This window comes from Danio aesculapii, chromosome 22 (genome assembly GCF_903798145.1).
Source record: "Danio aesculapii chromosome 22, fDanAes4.1, whole genome shotgun sequence".
NCBI lineage: Eukaryota > Metazoa > Chordata > Actinopteri > Cypriniformes > Danionidae > Danio > Danio aesculapii.
Window position 1 is genome coordinate 14972775 of NC_079456.1, and position 10359 is coordinate 14983133.

The 10359-nt window shown below is 32.7% G+C and overlaps 2 protein-coding genes across 2 annotated transcripts in view; both read right to left on the reverse strand.

The window, feature by feature from the left end:
- Nucleotides 1-480: 480 nt before the first annotated feature.
- si:dkeyp-122a9.2 (uncharacterized) lies at nt 481-3887 on the reverse strand. Its single transcript, XM_056447704.1, has 2 exons — nt 3404-3887; nt 481-1905 (listed from the first exon to the last, which is right to left on the reverse strand). Exons 1-2 carry the CDS (start codon nt 3863-3865, stop codon nt 1735-1737), a joined length of 633 nt encoding a protein of 210 aa, XP_056303679.1. The 5' UTR covers nt 3866-3887; the 3' UTR covers nt 481-1734.
- Nucleotides 3888-3973: 86 nt separating this feature from the next.
- lrp1ba (low density lipoprotein receptor-related protein 1Ba) overlaps nt 3974-10359 on the reverse strand; it is a 407482-nt gene continuing 401096 nt past the window's right edge. Inside the window, 4 exon segments of the mRNA XM_056448564.1 lie at nt 3974-7092; nt 7524-7631; nt 9451-9601; nt 9752-9842. Coding sequence (XP_056304539.1) covers nt 6952-7092; nt 7524-7631; nt 9451-9601; nt 9752-9842 — 491 coding nt within the window. The 3' untranslated portion in view covers nt 3974-6951.

A 10359-nucleotide genomic window follows, 5' to 3' on the forward strand; every position in this document is an offset into this window, starting at 1 on the left:
TGAATAAAACAAAGAGCTATAGCTCAGAAAATGACGATTGGTTAGTGTAACAGATGCTTTCATTTATTGTGACTGAAAATCATGCTTATTCCACCAAATATAGATTTCTTATCTTGATATAAAGTTAAATCACTGGTATTGCGTTGTCTAAAAAAACATAGGTTGTTTAAAAAACTATACACAAATAAATACTTTAAATAACAATAAGCTTAAAAGTGCTATGGAATGTAAATCTAGATACCTAGGCACAGCTGAATAATAAGCGTTTAGTACATGGAAATGATGTACAGTGAGCATTGCTTCCTTGTTCTCATGTAAACCAAGTGAGTGTAAAATCCCAGTGAAAATCAAGTTAATCGAAACAAAACACAGACTGTCACGTTGCAGACACCGGATCATTAATATGAACACCTCAGGCTGCGTTTGATTGGCCATATCATTTCCTAGTGAGATTACACCAATGATAGCCCCCCTTACCTCTATCTAAGCTTCTATTAAGCTAATTATGCATGTGGGACTTTTATTTTTTAAATAACGACAGTGTTAAATGACATTTTTTTTTACATTGTTTTCTATACATTGCCAAGCAATGCATCAATGTTTTAAAAGATGTAGCACAGCCCTCTTAGTCCGGTGTGTGATGAGCTTTAAAAAGCAGTACTCAGCCTTTTGTTCATTCCATGTCAAAACACAAAATGAGGGATATGTGAATTATAATTTTTTTCACCACCACCCCGAAGAGGCATGAGGTCAATGTTAATGTTTGTTATTTAAATTTTTTCTTACTTCATCACATACATTATGAAATTTGCTGTGCATGTTTGAAATGAGGCAACAGAGACATGTAGACAGCTGAACATAAGTCTTCCATGCACATTTATGCATCGTGTCATATCACTCAGCTCTCACTTTGCTTTTTCTGGAGTCAAAGGATGACAATAAACGTCATAAAACTCATCAGTTATGCAGAAGTGAATATTAATTCTTGCCTGTGTTTTTAAATATGTTAAAGCTTGTGGATTATAATTGTTGAGCATAATTATAGTTTTGCTTGTTGTCTGGTTGTGTTGTGAATTTCATTCACAACACAACCAGACAACAAGCAAACTAGGTACTCTGTTGGCATAAAGTATCTCACTACCTCTTTTAAGCTAAAATAAACTCCTCCACCTCTTTAGTTGAAAAGATTTAACAAGGCATCTAATCAGTTTGTTAAAATAATTTTATTTTTGTATTTTTTTATTTACTGACAAATGAAGTAAGATTTTTTTTTGCTTGTGTAGTTGGAAATGCAAATATAAAACCATTTCTGGTGAATTTTCAAAACTACCTAAGCCCTCTACCCACTTACTTAGTACTTACTTGTTTGTAAACGACTGGCTATACTATTACTATTGACATTTCTTCCAAATTTAAAATATAAATTTAAGTATTAGTGACTTTTAAAATAAAACGGCGCCATCTTTTTTTAAAGCGTGAGATCTTTCTAGTAGACTTTTTTTACATATCTGTTCATGATCATTTAAAAGCAAGAAATAATAATCAGGTTATTAATTTTAAATAATTTTTGATAATTCAATTTGGTGAAAGCTTCAATTGTGTGGTGCATCACATATCCTGTTGTACAATGCCTGACTTTTCACATACAAAACAACAAAAAACATCATGCACTCCTAAAATTCAAACATTGTTTCAGACAGATTCATAAACCTGTACTCTTTGTTTTTGAAGTGTTCAAACTGGTTGTTGCTGTTGTTTTGCTTCCGATTCGTTGAGAGATTTTGTTTGTTGAGTTTCTTCATCCAATTTCTCCAGCTGCTTCAAAGGTCTGGTCTTACAGTCTTTCCAAACGAGGACAGCCATGATGGAAATGCAGAGAAGAAACAGAAGAGCTAAAGCAGAAAGCTGAAAAAAATGAAAAGAAACATTATTATAGTGGTTTGGTGGATTAATAGTAATCTCACTGCAATCACTGCAGAGGGGTGACCCTTGACTAATAATTTGATTGAATTTTTGCTTTTTTAGTAATTTTCATCACACCATAACCATGGTAATTTGCTCATTTGAATATAGCGGTGAGCGATATGACTAAAATGTAATTTTATGGTAACAATATGTTGTATTTCACATTTTTTTGAATCGGTAGTTCATCCAGAAAATCAACAAAAAGGGATATATTAATACATTAGTTGAGGTTAAATCTGAAATAAAAGGAACTATGTAGTCTTTTCTGGAGCTTAAAATAAATATAAATAATAACTTTACAAAATGTACAGGCTACTTCACATTATTAAATAAAAAACCATGTTAAACATACGTGCATCTGATGTTCAGTTAAATTTTGTAAATTTACTTCAGTGTTTCTGTCATTTGTTAAATCATTTTTGTACATCACTCTATGGTATAGTGAATGCCACATGCACTGTAATGGGTTTTATAATCATAGTTCATTTTAAAATTAAAATAGCTAAATGTTCGCTAAAAGCTATATTTTTGCTGGAGGAAACAACTGCGATGATGAGGTGAACACCATGAAAACAGTAGGAAACCGATTGCTCCCCTATGTCATTTAGTAATGTGTATATACAGCAAAGAACTGCATAGGAATCAGAATTATTAAACTCTCTTTGAATTTTTTTAGATTTCCCAAATGATGTTTAACAGAGCAAGGAAATTTTCACTGTATCTCTGATAATCTTTATTATCAGAGTGTGTATCTGCTTTAATACCACATATGAAAGCGGCACAGATTGGAATGGAAAAGAACAGATTCCATGCGGTTTGGGTGGTTCACACTGTCATGACAATGTCACATGTGAGCAAAAAAATCTGATTTGGGCCACATTTGGCTGCAGTGTGAACGCATGGCATCTAAATTCTTATATTTTGTATTTACGTTATTTGATTTGACATGACTGTCGTAACCCTAATGAAACTCTAATGTGATCAAAACCTGCCTGGAACTAAGTTAACTGGCCGTTTATCTGAAAATAATTGCCACATGTTAGTTGGCATGATTGTCAAGACAGCAGATTATCAGTTGGACCACAACATAACCCAAAAAATTGGCTTTTGACAGCTAGTCACTGATAAACAGACTACTCGAACACTAAATGTCTAGTATTTTGGCAATATGTGTCCATTTTTAATATACAAAATGTCACTTTTCTGTGGAAAATTGCCATGTGGCCAAAACATTTGGATTCATTTCCTTTAGAAACCAAGGGTTGTGGATTCAGATGGCATTTAAATGTATTATTTATTTATTTAGGGCGAATTTAGGAAACTATCATCTTGGTCAGCAAAAAATAAGTCCTAATTGACCTGAATTCATCCCTTCATTAACAAAATGTCAATGTGTTCAATAGAATTGTTTGTTCATTAAAATGTACTGTAGACTCACCCTGGAGTAGAAAGTGATCTTTTCAGTCAGTTCTAGCAGGTCGGTTCTGATCGTTTCGTTGTCATTCATTCCACTGGGTTTGCACCATTTAATCTGACGCCCTTCATCCAAAACGTAGTCTCCTTCCCAGTGCGCCAAACCACAAGCCACATATTCACCCTCAAATAACAGCAGAAAGATCCACAGTGAAGGAGGAATCAGACAAAATGAAAAGAGCTCAGCGAAATTTTGCGATTTACGTCTACAAGGCCTCCGAATGAACACCAACACAGTCAGAGCCAGGAAAGCAGGACCGACGAAGAGGAAGACGATCAGGGTCACGTTGAGACCTGGGGCACACGGGCAAGAAAATTCACGATCCATTAACATTTCCAATCCGAATAATGCAATAGTAAATGGAAATGTGCCAAATCCACTTTTCATCTTTTCCAGATTGGTTGTAATTTGCTCAGGCAACGACATCTTCTCCGGTGCAAACACAGTTAGTCTGACGATGCTTTGGATATCATCTGATCTATGTAAATATCATCCGCCGTTCCTGAAATGTAAATATTAATAATGAAAGCCGGTTTAACAAGGAATATGACATGACACAACAATTGTTTGCATGTTACACAACATTTCAATAACAACTAAACGTTTAAAATGGCCAGAAAATCCATTTTATTTCATAGTTCTTGGTCCAAAATCCCCTTAGGTGTATTTATATGCATTTAAACGACAAATGTCCTTCGTTTCACCTTCAAAAACGGCAACCTGTACGATTGCGCAGTGCAAGATCGTTTTGTTTTATAATAAAAAAAACAAACAAACACTTCAGTTTCAGCCCAAAGTGAAGACGGACCAATATATTGTGTACATCGTTTTGTATAAAAAAGTTCTACATTTAATACATTTCCAGAAAATACAAGCAAACCGGACATACAAATCAACTATAAAATTATAAAACCTTTTTTTTCCTCCTCCTATAGTTGTGTACATTTGCACAGAGAATGTGATTTTTACATTTGTTCATCAAACATGGCATTACAAGAGTCCCGCGTGAGTGAAAGTGAGTCTTGTGTGACATGAGATCCTTTTTTTATAGTACTTTTAAGTGCTGAAAGACATGTTTGCAATATGCAAATGAAATGTTTTCAAGTTGTACAGTTTGCAACCGTCATGGTTTGGTTTCACTTTCGTATTTGACTGCATATTTGAAGCGTCTGGTTAACTTAAAAGATAAACATCGATGAGAAATATCAAAAATAAAATCTGTGATGAGCATATGACGCATTTATTAAATAAGTGTCTCTTCTCTTTTTTTTCCCCCTAATACGGCTAAATGTAAGAGGCAACTTGGGAATATCTAGGCATTGGCGATCGTACCACCAACAGGAAAACATATACATAGTGTGTACGTAAATAAACCTACTGTATATAAAATTCTCCTTAAATGTCTTTATGTGTATATAAAGCCTTTTGAGATTGAGCAGCTTTGAATGATTCTCGTTTCGTTTAATCGTGTTTGTGTAGTGCATTTACAAAGTCACAAAGCAAAACACTGCATTGGTCGTTTATAAAAGACGTTTTGGTTGCGACAGAAAAAAAACAAAACAAGAAAACGTTAAACGAAAATTGGCACATATATGTGGGACGCAAAGTGAGATTTAAGGAAGGTTGTTTATGCTGTTTATGTAAGTTTTGTCACGCTATTCTGACTTTTATTGCGTGCTTATATCTCACAAGTTTGAGTAAAAAATTATATAGTGAGACATAAACACACAACTGTGCGTTAAAAAGGTACAATTGTAAGTTAGTATACCACATCTGAGTTTATATCTCACGATTCGGACTGTTGTTATATTAACGCGTTTAAGTCAGAGTAAAAATTGGCAATTGCAAGACACAAATTCACTATTCTGAGAAGAAACCGAATTTGTCATTGCGTATTTATATATAACAATTAATAGCGAAAATAATTTAAATTACAAATTGACCCCTTGGAATTTTGAGTTTATATCACATTTCAGATTGTGCTCATAATTCCGAGTTTACGTGTTGCAATTATAGGTAAAAAAACGTAATTGCAAGATATAAACTTGAATGAAGAGTTTTTCACATTTGTTTGTATAACTTCCGATTCTTAGTTTTTATCTTAAACGTGCAATTCTGAGAAAAAATGTAGCAACTGAGAATTTACTTCTCTTCTCAGTAGTCAAAATTCGTAATCGCGAGATACAGATTGTGAGAAATTTAAATTATATGTTAATACTTTAACAATTTTGACTGCTTTTGTAGTTGTGAGTTTATATTCCACAAAAAAAATACTGAAATATTTTAATTTTGCATACGAATTTGCGAACTCGACTTTTATTGCGAGCTTATATACAAAAAAAAGTAAGCTATAAAATCGTTATTATGGAAAAAACGTCTACAAGGTCTCCGAATATCACAATTCTGAGTTTACATATTAAAGTTTAGCCTGTTATTATTATAATAATGAGTTTGTGCCTTGCAGTTTGAAGTTAAAATTCGAAATCGCAAGAATTTATTTTACAATTCATGACGAAAAAATATATAACGAAAGATTTAAAATGACAAATTTATCTCTCACAATTCCGAGTTTATATCACATTTGAACTGTCTTCTAGTAGAAGTTTGTATCCTTTTGTATCTTTAATTATGTTTGTCTTGCAATTATAAGAAAAAAGAAATAGCAATTGCAAGATATACAAACTTGAATTAAGAATTTGTATCTCACATTTGTTTATGTATCTCTGTGGTTTATACTTTGCGATGCTTACAGTCTAGAACAGGATTGGGCAAACTCGATCCTGGAGGGCCAGTGTCCTGCATAGTTTTGCTCCAACCCTAATCAAACACACCTGATGTAGTTTCTAGCGATCTTGGAGACAGTGATTAGTTTGTTCAGGTGTGTTTGATTAGTGTTGGAGCAAAACTCTGCAGGGACACCGGCCCTCGAGGATCAGGTTTGCCCACCTCTGGTCTAGAACTTGCAGTAAACTGTGAGATAAAAATGAGCAATTCTGAGAAAAAAGTCAGAGTCAAGTATTTGTATTTACAAACTGTGAATTTACATCTTTTCAAATCTCACAATTCAGAGTGAAAATTCACAACTGCGAGATACAGATTGCGATATATTTATATCTTATTGCAATTCTTACTGTTCTCGTAATTACGATAATAATTACGCAAATTACAATTTCACAATATAAATTCACAAATGCAAGATACAAATTCAGTGCATTCTGTAGTGAAAGATAAACTCGTAATTATGAGATACAAATTCACAATTGCGCGTTTCTATCTTACACTTCCGTCTTTTCTCAAAACAGCAAGAAATTGTGAGATTTAAAAAAAAAAACTTTACAATTGTGCCTTTTTGACTTATTTATCAATGACTTATTTATCAAAAACAGCCTTCCATAGTGATGATTCAACCTGACTGGACATAAAAAAGTATTTTTAAATACATTTTATACAGATCTTTCTATAAAAAACAAACAAACAAAAACAAAAACAATGCAGGTTGTGGAAAAGTTAGGTTATGCCGCCGTTTCCCGAATGGTCGTGTCCAGTCTCTTTGGGAGTAAATCGCGTCTCATGTCGAGGTTGATGATGGGCTTTCGACAGTGTTGTCCATCATGGTACATCTTTGAGTAGATGGGGTTGGAGTAGTTCATTGCCTGCAAAATACAAAGTTATGGTTTTAAGTTTGGTTTATATTTAGTTAATAATAGTAAAACGATAGCTTTAAAGTGCCCGTATTGTGCTTTTTCAGATGTTACCGTAATCATTTCAGTTTTGTTTTCATTCAGAACTGCCCCAAAATGAGATTAAGTTTTACTTTAGATATTAGAAACTCAGATATGCTACCTAAGTTGTTGGTTTTCGAATAAACTAGGCCTTTCTCTGACCAAGCAGAGCAGAGTAGGCTTTCAGAAAGAAGGGGTTTCAAGAGACTGGATCCTTAAATGAACTTTTTCAGACACTCTTTTTAAAAATATGAAAAGATTAAAGACTTTATGACACTGGATGAATATAAATCTGATGTAGAGAACTTTTAAAATAGCATAATAGTTGCACTTTAATGCAGTCGTGAATGATAGGAATCCACCTGTCCTGGAATCAGCTCCTTTGGAACGTTCTGGATTGGTAAAGTGTGTGCTGTCAAAGGGCGAGCGGGGGGCAAGTTGCGCGGATCGCTGGACTTCACACACCAGCCCTGAAAAACAGCACTGATTCAGCTGAATAGTGCACCAAAAAAACTGAACATATACACAAACTTACTGAAGAAACTAATAAATTAGACTAAATCAATTGGGGGATTGTAGTCATGACCATAATTACTTATAAAGCATGAGTTTTTAACAAGAATCGCTGTTCTGTTTGGAATACTTTTCTACTTTTGCACACTCAATTGATTTGAAATCTGTGTTCAAAAAGACTGAAAGGCCTCATGGGAGCTTGGCTAAATTAAAGAAACTATTATGTTTTAGTAAAACAAGCAAAACAAAGAGAGTTTAGAGTTTAGTTGCAACACAATAGATCCCAAGTCTGAGAAATTAAACGAAAAGATTGCTTTGTGCATTATTAGCACCAACATTATTAAGAAACTGACCATCATTTACAATATTATTACCTTGAATCCACAACTCAGCAAACAAGGTTGTAGTTTCAAGGTAATAATATTGTAAATAATGGTCAATTTTTTACACAGACAAATTGTTTCGATTTATAAGTGCTTAATGTGTCATCAGGAGACACAAATATTAATTTTGTTTTGCCTGTTTATGTGACCCTGGACAAAATAACCACACTGTGGAAATAAAATATATGACAAAAAGTTCTGAAAACTATTTTTTATGTTACTTGAACTAATATTAATCAGTTTATCAGGTTTAAACTAACTTTTTTTCCATTCATATTTTTAGTCAGTTTGACTGATGTAAGATGAAATGACTAGAAAGGTTCCATTGATTCAACTAAAATAATATTAGGCATCAAAAGTTTTTTACAGTGAAGCCATTAGGGTTGATTTTTGTGAAGCTGTGATTTATATATAATTTGAAGGCTAAATGAATTATATTTTGATTGATGTGTGGTTTGTTTTGATCGGATGGTATTTGGCGGAGATAAAATTATTTGAAAATCTGAAAACTGAGGGTTCAAAAAATCTAAATATTGAAAAAGAAAATGCCCTTTAAAGTTAAGTTCTTAGCAATGCATAGTACTTATCAAAAATTAAGTATTTATATATTTATGACAGGAAATGCAAAAAACGTTCTTTACTTAATATTCTAATGATTTTTGGCATAAAAAAAAAAATAATTTTCACTTAATGTGTTTTTTTTTGGTACAGGGTGAACATTAATGAATAAACATAATGAATAATGCTCAAAATAAATAAATATTTAGAAAATTTTTATTTTTATTCCTTTGTCAGTGAATATAGATTATTTATAATAGTGTATTTGAACAAAACAGGTTTATTAAACAGATATATTTATTAAAATAATATTTTAGTCACTGAACATCTTTAAAAAAATAGAAAGATAATACAAAAATTCATGAGAAATATTGGAAAAACAAATTACAAACTACAAAAATTCAACAAAACTTTATAAATTCTTTCATTTTGCTCTTTTAAAAAAATTATATTTTTCTCTAACATATAAATTTGGGACCGTTATCATAAGTTATTTTGTTAGATTAGCTCCAGATTTGGCTTGAGTACTGACTAATCTAATGTATATTCACAAATATGATATTATAAAGCTTCCTTTACACAATATTAATTAAAATGAGAGATTTGTTAGGGCTGAGCTCATATATGTTGAGCACTGTATAGATAATTCTATTAGACATAATTTACATTTACATTAGAGACATAATTTACAAATCACCAAAGACCACAATCTGAGCTAAAGATCTGTAATGTTCTACAGAAGAAAAAAATACTATAAAAAAGATGATTAACTACAGATTTTCATTTTGGGTGCAGAAAGTCGTGCTAATACTTATGATTACTGTTTGTTTTGTACCTTGTGAGGGTCAAGAGTGAAGCTGGGGTGAAGAAAGCTTCCGACGTCTACGTGATTGTCGTGTTCAACTTCATACATGTTATAGGACGGATTCCCGATCTCCACGTTCAAGCCTCCATTGGCCATGGGCTGCCGCTGAACCTGCTTACCTCTATGAAGGAGTGACGTACACATTACTTTTGTGGCAATAACAGAAACATTTAGCACAACGGCGGACAGTCGGATTTACTAATATAAAGAAATCATCTGTGTTATGTTCATGATTTGACATCTAATACAGATCATGTGCTTGTATATTTACCTTCGACATCTTTTGCAAATGAGGATTCCCACTGTAACAGCAGTGATGATGCATACGAGAAGAACTAGAGGCACTATTATGGCAATACTTCCTGAAAAGATAACAAACAGATGAAAAATTAAATGAATTTGTATTTTACAGTTTCTGTTAAATCAATCAATCTATCTATCTATCTATCTATCTATCTATCTATCTATCTATCTATCTATCTATCTATCTATCTATCTATCTATCTATCTATCTATCTATCTATCTATCTATCTATCTATCTATCTATCTATCTATCCATCCATCCATCCATCCATCCATCCATCCATCCATCCATCCATCCATCCATCCATCCATCCATCCATCCATCCATCCATCCATCCATCTATTGCATTTGCCTGTCTGTCTGCCTGTTTGTCTATCTTTGTTCGTTTTACCTATCTATTGTTCTATCTATCATTCTTTCTATATTAAATGATTTATAATGAGAATTTAAATGGTCTGTTATCTGAATTTCTGTAAGAGAAAAATAAAAAACAAAACATATAAAAAATACAACAAAAATACAATAAAAAACTAACAAAATATTCATTACACTTCTATACATTTTTGACAGTACT

What these genes read in the sequence shown, in the direction of transcription:
- si:dkeyp-122a9.2 (XM_056447704.1), bottom strand. Translation starts at nt 3,865, where the DNA reads ATGTCGTTGCCTGAGCAAATTACAACCAATCTGGAAAAGATGAAAAGT. An exon ending in AGATCACTTTCTACTCCAGG is followed by an intron (nt 1,906 to 3,403) that starts GTGAGTCTACAG and finishes CATTTTTTTCAG; the next exon opens with CTTTCTGCTTTAGCTCTTCT.